Source organism: Pseudorasbora parva, chromosome 12 (assembly GCF_024679245.1).
Source record: "Pseudorasbora parva isolate DD20220531a chromosome 12, ASM2467924v1, whole genome shotgun sequence".
NCBI lineage: Eukaryota > Metazoa > Chordata > Actinopteri > Cypriniformes > Gobionidae > Pseudorasbora > Pseudorasbora parva.
Window position 1 is genome coordinate 45,260,831 of NC_090183.1, and position 22,846 is coordinate 45,283,676.

Consider the following 22,846-nt stretch of genomic DNA (forward strand, 5'->3'; position numbering starts at 1 on the left):
CCTTCCATCACGGGTCAAAATGACCCAAAGTCCTAAAATTATAATAATGTTTTTTTTAACCACGAATGCACAAAAAATAATTGACTGTTAATAATTTTTGTTATTTGTTATTTTATTCACCTTTAAATTACTAGATTACATCAATAAATAATCAGTAATTTTAGCACATTTCTTTCAAATTCAATTTAAAATAACTCACAATTTCATGCATGACCCTTTTAATTCGGCTCAAAGTATCTTAGTCTTTGCCGACCTCTTGTGGAAAAATAATAATAACATATTTCCTGACATATGCAGCGGATAAGCTAATCCGCTGGGTCAGTTTCTCTTCAGTATGCATTCAGATACACACATAGACATTATAAAATAATTTTTGGCAAAGTTTTAGAATTTTTTGTTTGAACCTTGAGCATTTTTTAAGGATTTTCTGTGTACTGAAGTATTCCTCACATTCAATTTATTCCTAAGAGGGTCAAATTGACCCATGAGGGAAGGATTTGTAACTTTTTTTAAATTTCAACCAAAAAACTCTTTGAATCCAGTCAATTATTTTTGTGCATTCATGGTTCTAGTGCAGGGATTCCCAAAGTGTGGTGCGCGCTAGAGGTCTTCACGGGGCACCCGAGACCCGTGATCCGACCTGGGACCCGTACAGGTTCGGGTCTATTTTTTAAATGGTCAGCCGGGTCGGGTCCTAATCTATTACTTCGGTTCCCGGGTTTGTTAATGTTGTAGCCTATGTAATACGTCAATCGGACTCGGAGAACACCTGGCCGTGAGAGTCAGCGCGGCTTGTGTGTTTTGTGTAACTTACAAATTGCTAAATTAGGATAAGAAAAGTGTGAGCCAGGAAATGAGGTTTAGAAATACACAACAACACAAAAACTCAAGCGCGCTCTCTCTCTCTCGCGCGCGCGCGCTCTCTCTCAGTCGTTTAGAAAGCGGGCAGATTTAATGCATGCGCGCGGTAATAATGTACTCAAGAATAGATTTCAAATCAGCAACAAGACCTCAGGTGAACTGTCACATAAATGTTTTCTGTGATGCTCAAATTGCGTAAAAAAAGGCTCATATTTCAGGTTGCTCCAGCTGACGCGCGAGTGCAGTCTCAAGCGCGTGTCATGTTTCTATGGCAACCCGAGCTTCTGCAGTGACTGTAATGACTTTAAAAATAATATGAATGAACCGTCTTGTTTAATCTTAAAGTTCTGCTAGTCAGACTCGGCTCAGAGAGATTATGGCAAATAAATAATGGTAACGCAAGCGGCCATGGCACTAAACGAGCAATAGTTATTAGTTCAAAAGGGCAAACAGTCAAAGTTATTATGCGAATTAACTCATAAATCCGTCACTTTGAAATAAAATTGACTTTTACAGCTGAAATGAGTGAATTAAGCATGCTTGGAACAATTAATGAGGAATATTGTAATACATCACAATCAAGGTACAAGGAAGGGAGACAACGGCTTTATATCGTTAGGTAGGCTAACTGAGACAAAGTTATTTTTCGCAGCTTGTTCATTAACTTGTTAACAGCAGTAACGTTATATTGTGTAATATGAGACAATCGGGTCCAGTCGCGTCTGTGTCTTCCCGGCGGGTTCGGTTCCAGCTATCAAATAATAGACGGGTCCATGTCGGTTCCGGGTAATATATTTTTGGCATTTTTCGGATCTGCACGGGTCCGGGTCCAGTTTTTGAAATAATAGACGGGTCTGGGTCGGATCTGTGTTGAACATTGCGGGTCTCTTCGGGTTTGGGTGCGAATTTTTGGACCCGTGAAGACCTCTAGTGCGCGCACCCCCAGGGGTACGCGAGCTGCCACCAGGGGGTGCGCGAGATGAAAAATGTAATGGCAGTCTTTTCTTTTTAAATGGGATTTTCCATACAATAAAAAAAAAAGACAAGATGATCGCGGAAGATTTGGTTTCAAAGTAAAATGTAAAAGTGCCTATTTAAGTGAATTTGTCATTGTGTGTTGTTGCGTTTTTCTTCAAGAATAATAGGCTAATGAACCCACAGTTCAAGCAACCCGCCCCCGAATCGGCGCTTATTCTAAACCGAAACTAACATCTGCTAGGCCTCACAGAGCGGCATTTACTGACGACCTGACATTCACGGCTTGCGCGCACTGGCGCGGTTTCAGTTCATGCATATGGGAGCTTAACTTTCATAGGAATTAATTGAAAGTACTCGCTTTGCTCCGCTCCGTTATTAATACCGGAGCAGCCGTGTTCATCTGTTCCTTTTCGGTTAGATAGAATTTGTGATTTAAAAGCCAAGTCGGTGATACCGACGTAAACACACGTTGATTAACCGGTGGGAAAATTTCCACAAGTCACATCTCTATGCATATATATATATATATATATGCTTAACTGGCTGAAATCAGGGAAACTGTCAAGTGCGACAGTTAGTGACCAAGGAGGAGAGGGACCAAGAGAGAGTGAGGATTTGGAGGCAAAAGAGACGGAGAGAATAGTGAAACATTTTATGTTTAAACGATTTTTTTAAATGTTTGTTATGTTTTACGATTAAACTTGAGTCTCTATAAGGCGATAAAACAAAGCTTTGTTCGTATTTTTTTTTTTTGGAGTGGGTATTGGGGGTGCGCAAACCCGTTTGGGACATAGAAGGGGGTGCGCAGGTAAAAAAGTTTGGGAACCGCTGTTCTAGTGTGACAATAGTCCTAGGGTCTTGGACCACTCCAATGAACACAAATAAAAAAAATATATAAAAAAATGAGTTTCGGGTCAAAATGACCCGAGGAAAGCATGAGGGTTAAGGCCAAATTTTGAAATGGCAATGCCTGGCAGGATGTTGAATGCTTCCTGACAATCCATTTACTGCCAAATCCTTTTTTAAGGTAAAAAAAAACAAGCATAAACAACAAATCACACAAACACATGAAGACAGAATCATTTGTTTCAGTGTTAATTTAATCATACAAATGTTCAATTATACATACAGGAAAAGGCTTTCCATATTCTCTCTCTTTCACTGTGCTATCATAGGACTCTATGCAAACTCTCTGCTCAGTCATACACCATGCCACGGTGCAGAAAACCCAACAGATCTAACAGAAAAAAGAAATCAGAAAAAAAGAAAAGACAATAACGCAGCAATGAATCAATCACACTTCTCACATGCATAAGCAACACCCAAAAAAGAAAAAAATCCAGAGTGTATGTAATTATAAATCGGCTGTGAAGGGATGAGGACATTCACAAAGAACGGCTCAAAGGAAGAACCGACCGGTGAAGCGATGGCATTGTCCAACGAGCTGAGCCAAATGTCAGCGTTTTTCGGTAATCATCTATGGCGACCAGTTTCCGAACATTAACTTCCTTTATGCTTCAACTGTGAGTGCAACTTGTTTGGAATATAGAAGGGACCGTCCCTTAAAACACTGCATAGATCATGTGCAATGTAGAAGCCACAGCAATTCTAGAAATTTGGACGCAATGTTGGTATCCGTTAATGGCGAAATCTTCCAGGTGCATAGGATTCTGGTGAAACGGATAAGAATTGGCTGACGTGTTAAATTTAACAGGACATGCTGAAACGAATTTCTTTTTCCTTGACATAAAGGTCAGTTTGGACTCTTTGATTTGCATACGGCTCGAGGATACCGTGGGAATTCGTTTCTCTTTTCTTCTCAGCGAATGGACCATTTAAGATAAAAATTAGTTGTGTGTTTTATAAATTGCCGAAGCATTGCAGCAAAACAAAAATGGTGAGCCTTTCAGATATATTTAGCGAGATATAAACATCCATGAAGCTTTCCATCATACCAAACACAGAGGCACGATTTAAACCAGATACATTTCCACAAAAATTCTTTGAAGCATTAAAATATTATTTGGAGCTTTCCCAGCTCGAAAAATTTCAACATTTGACAACGTCTCAAGAATTGAAAAGAATATTTTCGGTTAAACGCAAGAAAATAATGGGTACCTTTTGGAAAAAATTTATATAGGGAAACAACGAAAAGGTGCATAAATGTCAATGCATCTTCAGGTATGAATTGAAATTTCATGTCAATAACTTGCATTTAACCCAGAATATTCCATTAAAATGAACTCACTCACACTTTCCCTCATTAAAACATCCTCAGCTCATTTAAAAAAAAGCTTAATACCATCGCAGGTCTAGGTGAACGGCGGAAATGTATGATTGGGGAAATAAACCAATGATGTGCTTGTGAACTCTTAGGTTTAGTAAACAAGGGAACCAAAGTCACATCTGCTTGCCATCCTCTCTGATGGATCGTGTCATTACGAGTGGAAACCAACACCAGCACTCGATAACTCCGGAAAAACATCAATGTAAACAAATATGATAACAGCAACAAGATAGTAAGGGCAACAGCTATGACTTTACCTGTGGTGGCAGGACAGATGTACACTTCAATATGACGAGACAAAATGTGCTCATGTACAGGTTTGCTGGGGTTTTTAGTGAATCCAGAGCTATTTTCGTGATAAACAATTAAGTGGCTGGCAAAGAACCCTATGAAACCAACCTTTATCGTTTCTACCAATTACATGATTTAACCTCTGAGTAGGCACATTGACCTTTTTATTTGACTTGAAACTGTCCAGTAAAAGAACATTGATGAAAAATTATAAAACTACTTGACAGGCATTAATTCTGATGGCTTTTGTGCGTGGCTAAAAGTCGCACACACATTCACAAACCTGCCCGAAACAAACCTCATTTCAACGCAAAATCAAAAGGAACAAATGAGAAATTATACTTTGCTTAAAGAAAACACAAAGCCTTGTATTTATGACCGTTACGATTTCCTTCACAATGACATTATTTTCCTGGTAACTAATGCAAGTATTATTTTAAATTAGTTGCATTTAAAAAAAAGAACAGAAAAAGAGTGCAATATTTAAAAAAAGAAAAAGAAAATACAATCATTTAAAGGTGAGAACAAAAATAGAAATATAATTGTCCGTATTTAATATATACGTGCCATGAAAATAACGTCATGAAGGATCGTGGACGTCCCAAAAGCAGGCTTCACTTTCTTTAAGCAAAAGATAAAATGTATGCTTCTCTATTGAATTTGGGGTGAAAGGACTTCACTCACTCGTTCACGCATTCACGCACACACATCTGAACTTACTGCTGTGACAATACAGATCAGAAATAAAACGGTGTACTTCTCATTATATCTCTTTAGAATTTCTAGCACTCGTCTAAATCTAGCATTCACACATGCGTAACTCAGGTGTTGCTTCAATATTGATTTGGAGCCAAACAGATTTGTCCACACGTTTATGTGATGATGTGATGCATCGGGGGAGAGGAAGGGTCACCAAGTCTTTAGAGTAAATCTGTTCCTCCTCTCACTGAACCCATGAAAAGGGCAAAAGCAGCAGCTCCGATGAGCTACCGGATGCTTTCTGTATCTTAAGACTGTCCAAACGGGAAGGGTCCATTAATACCCTGGGAAATAAACAGATAAAAAAGGTCAAAACAAGATCAATTGTAATTAGATTTTTACATTTGCTGAATTAAACACAAATGCACTTCATGCTTTTGTCATTTTATTTGGTGTGTAAGCAATCATTCTAATCGTCTGTAAAAAATTAAGTCAACTTAAAGGGTTACTTCAGCAATTAGCATATGGCTTTCTATCAGTAGAAACCCTGTAGTATATTCGAATGATCGCAAAGTGTTCAAGTTCAAGTTCAAGTTCAAGAGTTTTATTTGTCACATACACAGTTATACAGAATACAACCGGCAGTGAAATGTAAACAGGTCCGCTCCATGGACAGCAAATAACAATTAACAAAAAAGCACAATAAATTATAAAATAGGGATAGGATAAAATAGGAATAGGATAAGGTGCTATATATATATACATATGTAGAATTATGAATAAATCAAGTAAAAGAAATAAGAGATGTGGAATAAAATAAGTGAGATAAAGTAAACTGGAGACTATAAAAATAAATCTGTGGATAACAGAAGTGCAGGAGTGTAATGTGCAAACAGCATTATAATGAGTAGTGACATGAACACAAGAATAAAGTGCAGTGCAATATCAGTATGTGAGTTTGTTAATACTGAAGTGAGGTGAAGTCACATGTTGTTAAGTGACAGCGTTCAGGAGTCTGATGGCCTGTGGGAAGAAACTCCTCCTGAGTCTCTCAGTTTTGGCCATCAGGCTACGGAAGCGCTTACCAGAAGGCAGCCGGGTGAAGTGGGGGTTGGCCGGGTGATTAATGTCCATGATGATTTTTGTAGCTCTGCCTCTGCATCGTTTGATGTAGATGTCCTGCAGAGACGGGAGAGCTGACCCTGAGATGCGCTCGGACAAGCGCACCACTCTTTGCAGGGCTTTGCAGTCGTGACTGGTGCTGTTACCATACCACGCTGTGATGCACTGAGTTAGTAAACTTTCTATCGCCCCTGAATAGAAAGTTTTCAGGATAGCTGGTGAGACCCGGAATTTCCTCAGCTGGCGCAGGTGGTACAGTCTTTGCCTGGCCTTTTTCACCTGAGACTGGATATGTGCAGTCCAGGTCAGGTCCTCGGAGATGTTGACACCCAGGTATTTGAAGCTGCTCACTCTCTCTACTGGTGTCCCGCTGATCATGAGAGGGGAATATGACCGCTGCTGTCTCTTCCTGAAGTCCACAATCAGTTCTTTGGTCTTGTTCACATTCAGAAGGAGACAGTTGTCTTGGCACCATGATGTCAGTTGCTCCACCTCATCCAAGTATGCGGTCTCATTGTTGTTGGAAATGAGGCCCAGGACAACAGTATCATCCGCAAACTTGATGACAGTGGTGGAGCTGTGTGTGGACAAACAGTCATGCGTGTAGAGAGAGTAGAGCAGGGGACTGAGGACACAGCCCTGTGGAGCTCCCACACTCACGGTGATGGAGGTGGAGGTGAACTGTCCTACTCTCACCACCTGAGGTCTGCCAGTGAGGAAATCTTCAATCCAGTGACAGAGAGAAGAGTTCAGTCCGAGATCCAGGAGTTTGTTAGTTAGCTTAATGGGAACTATGGTGTTAAAGGCTGAACTATAGTCAATAAATAGCAGTCTTACATAGTTCCCATTCTTGCTGTCGATGTGTGTGAGGGAGGAGTGGAGGACGTGAGAGATGGCATCTTCAGTCGATCTATTGGGACGATAAGCGAACTGAAGAGGGTCCAAGGTGTCAGGGATGGAGGTGCAAATGTTGTTTTTGATGAGTCTCTCAAAGACCTTCATGACTAAAGACGTGAGAGCCACTGGGCGATAGTCATTTAGGCAAGAGGGTTTACTGTTCTTAGGGACAGGGATGATGGTGGATTTTTTGAATGAGGTTGGGACCACAGATGTAGCAAGGGACTCATTGAAGATGGATGTGAGGAGTCCAGCGAGCTGATCAGCACAGGACCGCAGGACACGACCTGAAACACCATCCGGACCAGCAGCTTTCCTAACATCCACACGTTTGAGTGTCCTACGAACGTCATCCTCCGAGACAGAGATCACGTGATTGTTGCAGCTCTGAGTGATTCTGTCTGACGCGTCACTCGGCGGTGTCGCGCTGCCGCGATTGCCATCAAAGCGAGAGTAGAAAGAGTTTAACTCGTTCACAAGCAACGGATCAGCTCTCACTTCTGCAGAGGATTTCGTTCCAAAAGCACAGATGGTCCTCAGTCCCTGCCACATCCGCCGGGAGTCGTTGAGTTGGAAATAAGACTCCACGCGATCCCTATAACGGAGCTTTGCGGCTTTAACGGCGCGTCGGAGAGCATAACAGGATAATTTATAATCCCTCATATTCCCTGTTAGTAGACCGGCGTTGTATGCGGCAGTGCGGGCGTTCACTGCAGCGCGGATTGAACTGTCCACCCACGGTTTCTGATTAGAGAAGGACGTTATAGTTATTGTTTGTGTGGCTTGCTCTGTCAGTGTGTTGATGAAGCAGAGCGCCACATCAGTGAACTCGCTGACGTCCGATGAACTCGCTCGGAACATGTCCCAGTCAACGTCGTCAAGAGCTGCCTGTAGTGTGATCTCTGAATGAGGCGACCAGCGTTTAACTTCCCGCCTCACCGGGGGTTCCTGAACGAGCCTTTGTTTGTACTCAGGTGTAAGGAAAATGGCGGCATGGTCCGATTTACCAAAGGCTGGTAGTGAACGAGCCTTGTAGGCATTCTTATACAGAGAATAGCAGTGATCCAGTGTGTTTGCTCCTCGTGTGGGACAGGAGACATGTTGGTGAAAGTTAGGCAATACTTTCTTAAGGTTGGCTTTGTTAAAATCACCCGCGACGACGAAAGCCGCATCGGGGTGGCTGTTTGTGGAGCCGCTGATGGCATCATGGAGGCTAGATAAAGTCAGTCCCGTGTCTGCCTGTGGTGGAATATAAACCACAGTGGCGACGACTGAAGAAAACTCCCTAGGCAGATAGAATGGGCGGCAAATTATTGATAAATGTTCCAGGTGAGGCGAGCAGGATCGCGAAAGGATGGAGATGTTTCTGGGATCGCACCATTTCTTGTTTATCATGAAACACACTCCGCCGCCTTTGGTTTTACCGGCTTCGGCTGTTCTGTCCATCCGGAAAACAGAGAAGTTCTCAGACGGCGTCACAGCTGTGTCCGGGACCGCGGGCGTGAGCCATGTTTCGGACAAACAATAGATGTTGCAGTCTCTCATGTCCCGTTGGAAACTTATCCTGGCTCTAAGATCGTCCATCTTATTCTCCAAGGATTGGACATTTGCGAGCAGAATGCTCGGGAGAGGGGGACTGAATGCTCTCTTCCTCAGTCTGTTGCGGATCCCAGCGCGTTTCCCGCGGTGTTTTTTGAATCTTCGCCTACGAGTCGGGTGGCCTTTGTTCAACTCGGCGTTCCGAAGAATCTCAGGTGGCCACAGAGGATTGATGAAAGCGTCTTGAACCAGGTCAGTGTAGCGATAACCTATATCCAAAAGTGTTTTGCTATCATAGCAGACCAAGGCTGATGATAGATTAGTAAAAATCGAGAACAAAAGAGTGTAGAATAATAAATAAAAGCAAAGTCTCAGAGGAGCGACCTGAACGGCGACCGAACACGGCGGCGCCATCTTGTGAGAGCCATCTGGGAAGTGAGTGTTTTAACTTCTCAAATTAATTCCTATTAAAAGTTAAGCTTCCAAAGGCATGAACTGAAAGCGGCCCAGACTGAACACGTGCTGAGAACGTTTACCTCAGCGCTCACCACGATGAGGGAAATCTTACTCCTGCTGCGTTTGTGACACTCACTGAGCGGCTAAATCACAATGTATTGGACAGACACTTTCAGTTTTTAATTGTTGTATCTGTTCTCTAACCGAACTGATTTTATGAAGATGAACGCGGTGGTGGGAAAGTGATTCAGTAATCTAGTAGCGGTGGCTTTGGGAGTGGCCTCACGGGGCAGTGAAGCATTCTGGGAATTGTAGTCTTTCATCCCCATGAGACAAAAATACATTTTCTGTCTTTTCTCAGTCTAGAAAGCACCAAACTCATAAATAATTTCACATTTCTACTACATTATTGACCCAGTTTAAATACAGATTCATCTTCCCAGCGCTGAAGTACCCCTTTAAAGGATTAGTTCACTATAAAATAAACATGTCCTGATAATTTCCTCACCCCCATCTCATCCCAGATGTTCACGTCTTTCTTTCTTCGGTGGAAGTTTTTTGAGGAAAGCATTCCAGGATTTTTCTCCACATGATGGACTTCAGTGGGAACCAACGGCTGAAGGTCCAAATCAATGAGGAAGAGCTTCAGAGACTGATGATCCCGGAGGAGTAGAGTCTGATCCAGACAAACCATCAGACATTTACAAGAAAAAAATAAACATTTATAAACGTTTTAACCTCAAATGCTCGACTTCGGTGTTCTGCTTTTACATGATGTATGATGACATCACGTCGGAAAGGTCACATGACGTAGGTGGAAGTGCCGACCCGGTGTTCAAACGAATGTGCAAAGACTAAATCAGACGCTCTTTACACAAATAAAGGGAAAACAACGATGACGGACGATTTTAAAGTTGGAGGAGAACATGAGTTTTTCGTCTCTTCCACCTGCGTCACATGACCTTTCTGACGTGATGACATCATATGCCGTGAAAAAGCACAACACCGAAGTCGTGCATTTGAGGTTAAAAAGTTCATAAATGTTTATTTTCTTGTAAATGTCTGATGGTTTGTCTGGATCAGACTCTACTCCTCCGGGATCATCAGAGTCTCTGAAGCTCTTCCTCATTGATTTGGACCTTCAGCCGTTGGTTCCCATTGAAGTCCATCATGTGGAGAAAAATCCTGGAATACTTTCCTCAAAAAACTTCATTTCTTTTCCACTGAAGAAAGAAAGATGTGAACATCTGGGATGAGATGAAGGTGAGGAAATTATCATTTTGAAGTGAACTAATCTTTAATGTAATAAGACAACATAATCACATTCAACTTTTTAAGTTACCTCAACTTAAAAACGTGTGTTCATCTAATGAATACAAGGTAATCCTTTGAACTTAAAACATCCTGTCAAGGCGACTAAACAATGTTTAGCATTTAGCAATGCAAGCAGCAATCCTTGTGTTTTACATCTCCATGTTTGATTTCCAAACAATACGAACATCATTTGCCTCTTAAAACTAGAGACACACAGTTTACACATTTCACCCAAGCAAATAAGTTGCAAAAGTTGCAATGAGAAGAACATTGTTTATTTAGATAATTCAATTTGGATAGTTGGGACAACATTTGGACAAGTTCTGGACAAATACTTAAGACTCCAAGTAAGCATCCTCAACAAAAATTTTGTTAGAAGCATTGTTGTTTAGTTCACTCAGGATAATAAACCGACTCATCCCACATAATCTTTGTTCCAGCTATTTTTACATTTGTTAGAAGAACATGTTGCTAACAAAAGTTTTGTTGACCTTTTTGTCCAAAAAACTTGTCCAAATGTTTCCCCAACTTCACAAATTGAGTTATATGTACAGACAATTTTACATTCAATACACTGTAAAACAAAAAAAACAAAAACAGTGTTGGTTTTTGTTGGTTTAACTTAAAAAAGTAAGTAACCTGGTTGCCTTAAAATTTTGAGTTTATTGAAATTAAAAGTTTGAGTTGATACAATGAAGGAAATTTGTTTAATAAATAAAAACTCAAAATATTATTGTATCTGAACCACATAAAAATTTTGATAAATCATGAAAATAGCACAATTTGGCTGCGTCATCAGAAATAAAACACACAATTACCCAATATGCTTACAAAATCTTTTATATATATAATCATTGCTTTGCATTAACTGGCTTGATTTAAAATGCTGCTGTTGTCACTGTTATTTATCTGTCATATTTCATATTTTTACTGATGTAGCTAACTTTGAAAATCAAACATGGAGATAAAAAACAAGGAATGCTAAACATTGTTAAGTCGTCTTGACGGGAAGTTTTAAGTTCAAAGGATTACCTTGTACTCATTAGATGAACAAAAGTTTTTAAGTTGACTTTACCTGGAGTGAATATAATATTACCACATGGATTAATATTTAGGGTTAAGGGCACTGGCGCTAATTCTGGAAATGGTCGAGCACCCACGAAACAAAACACACCAGATATTCTCCATTCATTTTTAACCAATCAAAATAACCGATTGAGATTTGGGAACCTCAGTGATTGGTGGATCTCCCATCAGGTCCGGCGGGTTAAAAACCTGCTTGTTCTTTTTCCGCAGTGATAAATTGCATTTTGAAGGGGTCATAACTAGGGTTGGGTATCGTTCACATTTTACACGTTACCTGAAATGCGGTACCGGTACCCAACAGGACCTTTTTCCGGTACTTTAGCATCTGTTTACATCAATAACTGTAAAGAAACTGTACGTCAGCATTTATAGAAGTGTTACTAACATTATGCTAGCGCTGCCTTGGTCTCAGTCTGCCATTGTCTGAGATGTTTGTATACTGTAATATTTACCAGTAAATTGTAAGCTACTAGCTACTTAATTAATTGAACTTATGAAAACAACCTTTAAAAAAAAAATGTATTCATTTCTATGAAAATATTTCCCACAAATTCTGTGTTGTGTATCTTCTGGTAATCGAATGACAAAACATGAATTTAATGATCTTTTAATTTAATTTAAAACTTTTTGTCAAACAAAGTGCTGCACTTTATAGCCTACTGTTAAAATTAAAACATGGAAGAAAATTTGTGATTTATTACTTAGAGATGAAATCGTCTCTAAATTCTACTGTACAACAGTAATATGTGTTGTATGTGTAAATATGTGTCAAGTTAAACAAGACTTTTATTTTGACAGGTTGCCGTGACCTTTGAGTTTCTGTGTTTATGACGGTAGTTTTTCTCGAATGAAACGGTAAAATGCTCATGAAATGAGCATGAATGTGGCTCTGGAGATGACATTTATTCATACATTCATGAGACAGCCAAGATGGAAACACACGACCGTCATGTGCATGCAGAATTCGTATTTAAATAGTCTTTTTGTCACAAGTTCACAAACACTAGTCTATAGTCACCAGATGTGTTCTCAGGTACCGAAATTTGGTACCGATTGATTTAATGTGAATCGGTTGTACTGACATCATTTGGTCGGTACCCCTAAAAGTACAGAGTTCGGTACCTAACCCTATCATAACATAAATCATATTTGCCTCGATCTTTTTTTGTTTTTTGTAAATCGATTGACAGCACTAACATTATAAGTGAACCTCATGGAAAATATAAAAAGAATTTCAAATCCATGTCATGACCCCTTTAAGTAATTCACTCCAAAATCATCAGCAAAAAATCAAATACTCATGGAAATAATGTGCATTTTTGTTTGGTTGGTAATATATTAGTGTCTTTCTCTTCACGAGACACAAATGCATTTTGGGTAATTAATGCATCAAGTGCACCATTGCATGGACATAAAGCCAACACTGTTGAACATCTAGCCCCAAGTATAATTAACTGAGTAATGAGCATAGTTAAATGTTTTAAGGGGCATGTGTGTGTGTGTGTCACCGTGCTTAGCCCAGTTATCATTTGCTCAAGGAAACAACGGTGAATAAAGATGGGTTTATGTTAGGCTCGTAATGTATTTGCACTTGCAAGTTTCCAAAAAATGAAAGACGCAAGTGTTGCTCTTCATGGGGTTAAGGGTGTTCAAATATTAGCGATTTATGAGTTATGACACCAAGTTTTGCATAAATATTTGACCCTCAGATTGTTGTCTCTTACCTGAAAACCATCCTAGATTTTAAGCATTACACTGAGAATATATGTATGCAATGGGTTAGCAATTTGTGAGATTTAAACTGTGACTTATTACACCGGTTAATGACATTTCTGCATTAGCTCACATGCTTGCATGGAACTCCATCTTGTGGCCAAGAGGCAAAGTTTAACCCCTCATTAAAACAGCCTCAGACCGCAGTTAACACATCATGGCCAAATTCATAACGAAACACTAATACATGGAGATGGGAGATAAAGCCATTCAATACATTTCAGCCTTTTGACATTGATATATATTTTAATATCATTTTATGAGCGTCGGCTAGATCTTTAAAATGCATCCAAAGTGCAACAGTTATCGTTGGATTCGGACAGAAATTAATTTACCACACGACCTTGGTGTTTATCAACAAACAGGGTTTCTGCAGGTTTTATGGAAGTCAATTTAAGACCACTTTAAAGAAAATACATCAATATGTTCTCTAAATGTCTAAGCACACAATGAGTTGTATTAGTGACACTTTAAAAGTTTGAGAATACAACTTTTCATTTTTTCCAACTTTTACAATTAATTTTTACAAACAATAGCCTAGAGTTTGAGTTATGAAATCTTGTGAAAGTTATTTTTGATTAAAACCTGAACAAATATCTCTGCCAATAGGTTCATACAAATCTATTTTTTTAAAATACCAAATGACAGATATTTGTTCTTGTTTTAAGCATAAACTCACTTATTTTTGTTCATTTTCCTAGAAAACAAGACTTAGGGTGCATGTCATTAAATGTATCTTGATTTCAGGATGTTTTGAATTTGTACTGGAAAACAAAAATCCAGAGTTGTTACAGTGCATGCATTTAAATTTAGGTCCCTATAAAATTATTTATTTTTTGTTTTATAGTTTATTCTGTTTTAATTTTTCTGGACTCTGTTTTAATGGTTAAATTCAGCTTTACTGACATTCGTTGATCTTCGGAACACGAAGGTATTTTTTAATGAAATCTGAAAGACTTCTGTCCCACCGCTTACAGTCTAAGCAACTTCCAATTTGACGTTTCAAAAAGTTCACAAAGAGATTGTAAAAACTGATCCATATGGATCAAGCAGATTATTCCAGATGTTCTGAACAGACTCGATCGTTTATATGATGAAGGAAAGTCTTTCAGCGCAAGTAAATAGTAGGGATGCACGATATTATCGGCACGACATCGGAATCGGCCGATAAACGCTTAAAATATAAAAATCGGCATCGGTCGATATGAAAACATTATGACGATATGCCTTGCCGATATGATAACGTGTTGATATGCGCCTGCAATAACTCACGTGTGCAAGGAGTGCTACAGATGAGACCATGTCAGCACTGCAGTCATTCTTCAAGTGAAAACAAGAAAATACATTGCATGTACAGTGATTTATAGTGACTGTATTTAAATGCTGCCTTGAATTTCTGAATGCACGTACAGAAGGACGTGACCGTCAGCAGCAGATTTGCCACGTTTTCACAACAAAACTAGCCCAAAACAAGCCCAATCGCGTCTCTCCAGTCCCACTCTCTAGCACGTGCGGCAGCCTCCACAGCAGCAGAAGCTCCTCCAGGTCCTAGTGCCCTCCCGCTAGACCGCTATATATTTATACATGTAGTGGGTGCGCTGTTGTTACACTAATACAATGAAAAGTAGAATACACAAATAAATTGAAGTTACTTCTTGTTCTAAATAAACAAATCAGTAATGATGTCATAAATCACAAGCATGACACTTGTAAATTAAATACTTTTATATACAGTGTATTAATCTGTAATAAAATTTTACGAAATGGATGATGAAAAATAATCCAAGGAGCTCTACAATAATTGTAGAATTAAAAGACAGCATCAATGGATGTCATGCCACCCCCACTTCATGTGCACAAACCTTAAATCCAAAAATACAATATTTAGGTTACAGCTGCATCTGGGGTGAAAAATTACTGACTTTATTATTGTTATTTTCAGAGCTTTTAATATACTCTTATCATAAAAAGAACTTTATTAACATTTATTTGTCTTCAACAAGAATCCTTTTAGTAAGGATACCTCAGAAATCTGAAACCAGAATGAAAAAAATAGTTTTTGCTCAAAATGGTGTTGTTTCCAAACAAAGGGAAAAAATGAACATATAATCGGCATCGGTATCGGCATCGGCCAAAATGAGCTGAAAAATATCGGCATATCGGATATCGGCAAAAATCCAATATCGTGCATCCCTAGTAAATAGTAAATAAAGTAAATAGTGGTGCGAGTAAATGATGATTTTTGGGTGAACTGTCCCTTTAAGTGACTAACCTAAGTTTGATTTATTCATCCGAAAATTTCCAATTCCGTGACATTCTGCATATTATACAGTAATTAAATTGTTTTATGAATGGATTCTGCAGTTCTATCCATGTTTCCTGCATCCAAAATCAAAGGGCCCTAATTTAATGGCATGAAATTGACTTTATGCTCCAATTTAATAATTTTTTAAGGCCTTAAATTGTGGAAGGTCAGTGACTTTAAGATCCGCAGAAACCCTGAGTAGTGGATTTTTGCACGGATGGTGGGAGAAAAACTGACATTCTGGATTCAGACAGTAATAAAAATCACAGACTAGCCCCTGTAAATTATAAAAATACCATACAACCCATGAGAAACAATAACCGTAAGAATAGTGCTAATGTCAGCAAGCAGATTGAAAAAAGCGAAAAGAGTAATAATTTAAATTAATTAATTAGTGTGTGTTTTCCAGTTTTGTATCAATTTTTTATTCCAAATATCATTAAAAAAAAATCTCATTCTGTGGCATTATTCACTTAATCGTATAATCAAATAAATAATCAGTCCATGTTTTCACTAAATGAACAAGGAAGAATAATATTAAAAGTAAAAAATATTTTTTATTTATATGCACCAATATCACAATACAAAAATCAAACAGCAATATTTATCTATTACACACAGAGTTTAAACGGATTCACAGACATTTGTCAACTCTACACTTTTAAAATCATGCAAAATTAGCCTAATGACAGCCTTTACATAATGGCCAATTAAAAAAGGGCATTAAAACCACTGGTGACCATTAAATCACAAATATATCAAGAATATTGCCCGGCCCTGACAGCTGCTTTTTGTTGTTTTAGAGCACTTTAGGCGTGTCTGAAAACAATACCATTGGTATGATGCTAATCATCCACACAGGTCACCAGTCAGCAGAGAGCCAATCAGCTTGTCTGCTCTCTGGATGGAGATTTAGGGCAGGTTTTTCCAGTCTTCCAAGGAAAACCTACTAGAATATGCGGTTGGTCGGGTCAGGAATTTCAATGTATCATTTAAATAAAATAAATAAAATCGTGCTGTGGCATTATTCACTTAATCATATGGTAAAATAAATATTGCTGTTAATATTGGTGCATATAAAAGAAAACAGTAAAATCAAGTTATTAAATCAAGGAGATGTCTAATGCTATTTCCTGCATTCTGCTTTATTTACACGGTTAAAGAGTTGATTTTCATCATAACGTTTCAAAACACGAGATGGATTATTTCTGTGCCAAATACACTCCTTCAGGATTCACACAAGTTTCAGAGAGTTTTTTATTTTTTTTGTAGTATAGCCGTGTGACGTCATAAAGGGCGGGATTGCTTGTATGTTCACTTCTGCCAGCTGAGCGCTTTGTTGATTTCGTGTCTAAAAACAATGTCATTAAAGAAGTGTGTGTGTTTCTGCTGTGAGAGAAAAAGCCCCTTGTTCAGCTTCCCAAATAACCCAGCTTTAAGGGAACAGGGGATGCAGTTTGTGTTTCTGGAGTTCTGCAAGTGTGTGTGTGTGTGTGTTTTCCCGTTCATGAGTGGAAACTGCAGGCAGTGAGTGAAACTGAATCAGATGTGTGTGTTTTGTTGGCAATTGGAGCATAAGTGAAAATGATGTGAACAACGTATAGTGTGTGTGTGTGTGTCCTTAGCTCCGTCCACTGCACAACTCAACGGACTCGGCTGTTTTCAGAAAGAATCGGTTCAGTGTATCTGTCTTTTATAAATCTGATAAACTAAAGACTCTTGTGAGATATGAAGGATCAACACGACTTCTATAGATACTCAAGATTTACACGAGACTGGCAGAAACTGTGTGTGTTATGAGCCTTTAAACGACCAAAATCCCCCTTTTAAGACCTTTTAAAGCAACTACATAAAACAGAACAGGGATGCATGTTAAATCACCAAAAGGCTGAAACTGTTTTGGCAGCATCTCCCAGCCTCAGTATCACATGTGTGTGGAATGAGGAAAGGTGGAACCAAACACGGTGAATCATCACAATGTGCTTTTCTTTGGTAAATTGTCACAAAACAGGGCAGGGAACAGAAAGGAGACGCGCTGTTGTTAAGTGACCTTCTGTGTGAGGAGATCATATGCCGGTCAGCACATAAAGAGCTTTTGGCATGAAAGCGAGATTTCAGAAGGGTGTCAAAAAACACCTGCGGAGTGTTTCCTCGTGGGTTTCTGGACGCATCTTGACCCATAACTTACCTTTGGAAAAAGATCCTGATTTCATGAACATTTATAACAGATTCACAGAATTGGACTGCAGTGGAGTATATTTGGCAATAATACCACACACACACATATATATTACACGTATATACACCTAATAAAGTATGGTATTATTGCCAAATATACACCACTGCAGTTTGGGATAATTTTTGTAATACTTTTTAACAAAAAGCCTCTTTTCCTCATTTGATGAAAACAGGAATATAATGAAATATTTTTACAATTTAAAATAAGTGTTTTCTACCTGAATATATTTTAAAATGTAATTTACATCTGTGATCAAACCTGAATTTTCAGCATCATTACTCCAGTCTTCACGGTCACATGATCCTTCAGAATATGGATTTTTTTAAAATCATATTTTAGTGAAAACCATTTTTTATTCAAGATTCTTTGATGAATAAAATGATTTCTACAGCTGTTTCATTACATCTCTCTTTGAAAGAATCAGCATTTTTGAACGTGCAGTTGAATGAACGGCTTAAAGACTCACTCAAAGACAGTCCCTTGTGGCGTAGCATCGTAACGGCACTGACTGGCATCCCAGCTAGAACACGCAGAGATGAGCTGTTCTGCTTTTACTGATGAAATATTAACAGAAAGTCTCTTGTCCAGTCAGATTCGATTATCAGAACTAACTCAATAGCCCTACAATTTTACTGTCAGGTTTATTTTTTATTACTGTCATTTTATTAATTTAAAAATTAGAAATGTTGGAAAGAAAGATACTTTTAAACATGAAACTAAGCCACCAGGCAGATGACCATATTAATGACTAAATCATTGAGTCATTTAATCAAACGATTCATTCAAACGGCTGATTCATTCAGGAATGAGGCAGTTGTTTATGAATGAGTCATTGAATCTTTGACTCAACCGATTCGTTTTAAAACGCTGAATCACTCAGTAATGAAAACAGTTGTGTTGCTGTCATGGTTCTTTGCTTGGAATGATTTTCGTTGCTAAAATAGAGCAAAAATAGTAAATGTTGTGTCTAAAATGTAAGTGACTTTATATGAATTACTTGTTTATGGAACTGTCATATGAAATGAGTGTCACATTTTCAGTCGTGATGTTGCTTAAATGTATAGTATGTTAAAAATATAAAAAGTCCATATTTTTATTTTACCGCACTATGTTAACTAAGTTTCGCGCTCATTAGTTTCCATTTCTCCTCCTCTATTTTTTCCGACTCTTTACCGTCAGTACATTATACGTTATATTATCAATCGCCACTTACACAAAACTAATGCAGAATCACTCACGTTTTGGTGACTCCCTAGTTATTGTTATTGACGTTTTAATCAGGCTACTTGTCCGATCGGGTAAGTTAAATTCTCTTTCACTTGCCCCTTTAAAAAATCCACTTGTCCCGGACAAGCGTTAATGCCGAGCCCTGCATTATTATAAATGTCTTTACGGTCACTTTTGATTGACTAATGGCTCCTTGCTGATTAAATATTTCTTTAAAAAAGAAGAATCTTATCAACCCCAAACATTTAAATGGTAGTATAAAAGCAAGATCATTTTAACCAGTGATTGTATTGCAATTTAAGAGTGTCTTCTTCTTGGGACTTTCAGTGCATTTAAAGGGATTTCATTGATTTTTATCGCCATATCCGCAAATATTGAATACATGGCAAGTTTATTAAGAGAACCCAAGTTACACAATAAGAGTAAAAATGCCATTAAAGTTCAAAGCAATGAACGATCTGCTCTGTATCACCCAGGCGTATTCACATCCAATCATCATGCTAATCTTCATTCAACTCAAAAACTTCAAATGGCATACATACCTGGCTGTAAGTCACTACTGATAAGTTGTTTTGGAGACCATTTGGTGTAATATTTACAGAGCTGTGATTGAGTCCATTTTGATCTTGCTGAATGGAGTCCAATGGGGCCTCCCAGGGGCCCCCGGGGTCATTTAGATTATCTTCATTGGTGTCCTGCTTGTTCTTCTGTGGCGAGGCGAAAGGGTTGAAGCCTCCTTCCACACTGCGGTGTGGCTGCGTGTTGAACTCCGTCTCGAAGGAGGATAACTGCTGTGTGACGCCCAGCAGGCCTCCCTCTTCCACACTCAATATCACCCAGATCACATCTAAAAAAATCAAAGGGAATGAGGTGAGCAAAGCGTCCTTCAAGTCACCAAAGTTGGTTGTAGAAAGCTCTGAATGGCATCAACAATACACGCAAGGAATAATCCACGGCTAGCTGTGCATTAAAGGGATAGTTCACCCAAAAATGAAAATGATCCCATGATTTACTCACTCTCAAGCCATCCTAGGTGTTTATGACATTCTTCTTTCAGAATTCAGACAAATACAATCAGTTATATTAAAAAATGTCCTGACTTCCAAACTTTATAATGGCAGCCCAACATTTGAAACCCAAAAAAGTGCATCTATCCATCATAAAAGTGCATCTATCCATCATAAAAGTGCATCTATCCATCATAAAAGTGCATCTATCCATTATAAAAGTGCATCTATCCATCATAAAAGTGCATCTATCATCATAAAAGTGCATCTATCCATCATAAAACTGCTCCACATGGCTACGGGGGTTAATAAAAGCTTTTTGAAGCAAATCAATGCGTTTGTGTCAGAAAAATGTCCATATTTATCACGTTATAAAGTACAATATCTAGCTTCCGGCAGACCGCCTTCTAGACATATAGCACGATAATGAATATGCACAATATTGTTATCGTGGGCACTTCAAAATATCGTAAATAATAATTTATTAACAATTATTAAAAATTTTATAATGCACTCAAGAATACTTTTCCCATCAACTGTATAAATTCTCAACACCGCTGTATTCTGTGTCAAAGGGACACGCACTCAGGTGTAAATGAGAAGCACATGAACGAGTGAAGGAGACGCACTAATGAAGTGCCGCTCAGTGACAGCAGAGGGCGCTGATGAACTGCAGAATGCAGCGGTTACCACGGACACCCCGCAAACAAAGAAACCGCTAGTGAAGTTTTTAAAACAGCCATTCATTTTTTTGTACTCTCAATGTTGTTCATCACAGCACCAAATACTTAATACTTAAAGACTTAAGCTATTTATTTTCAAACTTAAACATTTTTGTTTTAATCTGTACTACAACATGCCCTAATGATTATAATTTTTTTGATTATTTGTTATTGTTCAGTAAAACTTTAAAACATACCACTTCATTAGTTAACATGTTAATTCATTATTACCAAACTGACAACGAAAAAACTGTTACTTTTTATGAAGAATGAATTATTCTAAGTAATGTTAATCAAAAATCAAAATAACTTTTTTAATGGACCTAAGATAAAACTAACAATGATCAGTATTTCTTAACTAACATTACCAAAAACATAATACTTTCTGTACCAAATGTAGCTATTGCTCAATCTTAGTTAATGCATTAAATAATGAGACCTAATTGTAATTTGTTACCTGTTGTTTTTTATGGCCTAATTCTTTTGCACTTTAATCTGTTTGAAAATTGTACTTTTACAGCTCTGGAAAAAATTAAGAGACCACTTAACATTGATTTCTCATTGTTAAGTGGCCTCTTATTTTTTTTTTCAGAGCTGTATATATTTTGGTGCATTATAGGGCCCTATAAAATCCGTTTTATTTTTTCCCAAATTTCGTTTTTTCCGTTTTAATTTTTGCAAATTCCGTTTTTTGCGTTAAAATGTTTGGCAATTCAGTTTTTTTTACCCTTTACTGTTATTTTGGGGGGGAAAAGAGTGTGCTTTTAATGTTAATATAATAGAACATAAAATAAAAAATAGGAATGACCTTTAATATATTGAGGTAACAAACATCACATTTACTTTTTAGGACAAATACTGCATGATGCAACATAACACTGCACTTCAAGTACTTCAAATATTAATAGTGATTATTAAACTTTCTGGTAAAATACATTATAGTAGTTTATTAGCTTTTTCTTTCAAATATTTTTTTTTTAAAAGAACTAAAAAAAAATCATAATCATCTTTTACATACAGTACTATTAAGTAAAACATTTAAAGCTGAAAATTAACATGAAAAAGTAACACATTTCACCATGAAATCATGTAGTGAAATGTTCTGTGTGTTTAACAATCACCATTATGATCTCCAGAGCTGTGAAAAATAAAGATACACGAAAACACACCACTGCCTGAAGTTTTTTCCCCCAACTTCAAAGGTTCCTTTAAATGATTAAAACTAGATGCTTATCTTAACTTTAAGGTTGCTTTTATCATGTAAACTACCCATATGCAGCATGTTATGTGTGTTTCGAACAGAGGGGAAAACGGTCGCATTTGCAGCAGATATGCATTGCTGCCTAATGTGCCCATTATAAATCAAAGCACGAGATGACATGCAAGAGCCGCGGTTCAGCTGCGCGCGACCAATGCTGCCTGAGCACAACGAGCGCGCGACTCCCGCTCTCCCTCTGCCTGCAGTGTGAAACCGCCGTTAGCGTCGAGTTTCTTAACTTTTCCGCTGCCGAAAGCAGAGCCGTGGAGACCAACTTTGCCATACTTTCATTGTTTTGAAGGGTGAGCTGAAATGACGGGAAGGGTTGTGTCGCGAAGATTTGCTTCCCCCGGTCTGCACTTTCCTCAGACATACGTTCTCCACCCACACGACACAGAATTTCATTACAAATAAGTTAAATTTTCGGGGAAATCTGCGTTAACACCAGATTCCGCGTTAATATGCAGATTCCGCATTAATATGCCAATTCTTATAGGGCCCTACATTCAGTTATTTTGGTTATTACAAAAATAGTTATTAATAGGGGTGTCCATGGTTAACCGATTGACCGATTAACCGTTAAAAATTGCGTAACCGAGTGAAACATTTTGCTCGGTTAAGTGGCGTCAATGACGTGCCTTGAATTTAGTTGTAATATATGTTTGCACCCCTAGAGACCGCCAGAGCGCTCCCAGACATTTGTAATATCCACAAGAAGAAGTCATGACCAGCTTTCTAAGCGGGCAAAGAAAGCGTGGGAGCACTTTAAAAATGAGAGTGACGGG

General features: G+C 38.3%; 2 protein-coding genes across 2 annotated transcripts in view; one reads left to right on the plus strand and one right to left on the minus strand.

The window, feature by feature from the left end:
* anks1ab (ankyrin repeat and sterile alpha motif domain containing 1Ab) overlaps positions 1–22,846 on the plus strand; it is a 119,343-nt gene that overhangs the window by 18,461 nt on the left and 78,036 nt on the right. The window lies entirely within an intron of this gene.
* The window catches only part of ilrun (inflammation and lipid regulator with UBA-like and NBR1-like domains), a 31,043-nt gene continuing 11,118 nt past the window's right edge, over positions 2,922–22,846 (minus strand). The window contains exons 4-5 of the mRNA XM_067460479.1: positions 19,617–19,921; positions 2,922–5,460 (exon numbers count right to left, since the gene is read on the minus strand). Coding sequence (XP_067316580.1) covers positions 5,425–5,460; positions 19,617–19,921 — 341 coding nt within the window. The 3' untranslated portion in view covers positions 2,922–5,424. The remainder of the gene's footprint in view (positions 5,461–19,616; positions 19,922–22,846) is intronic.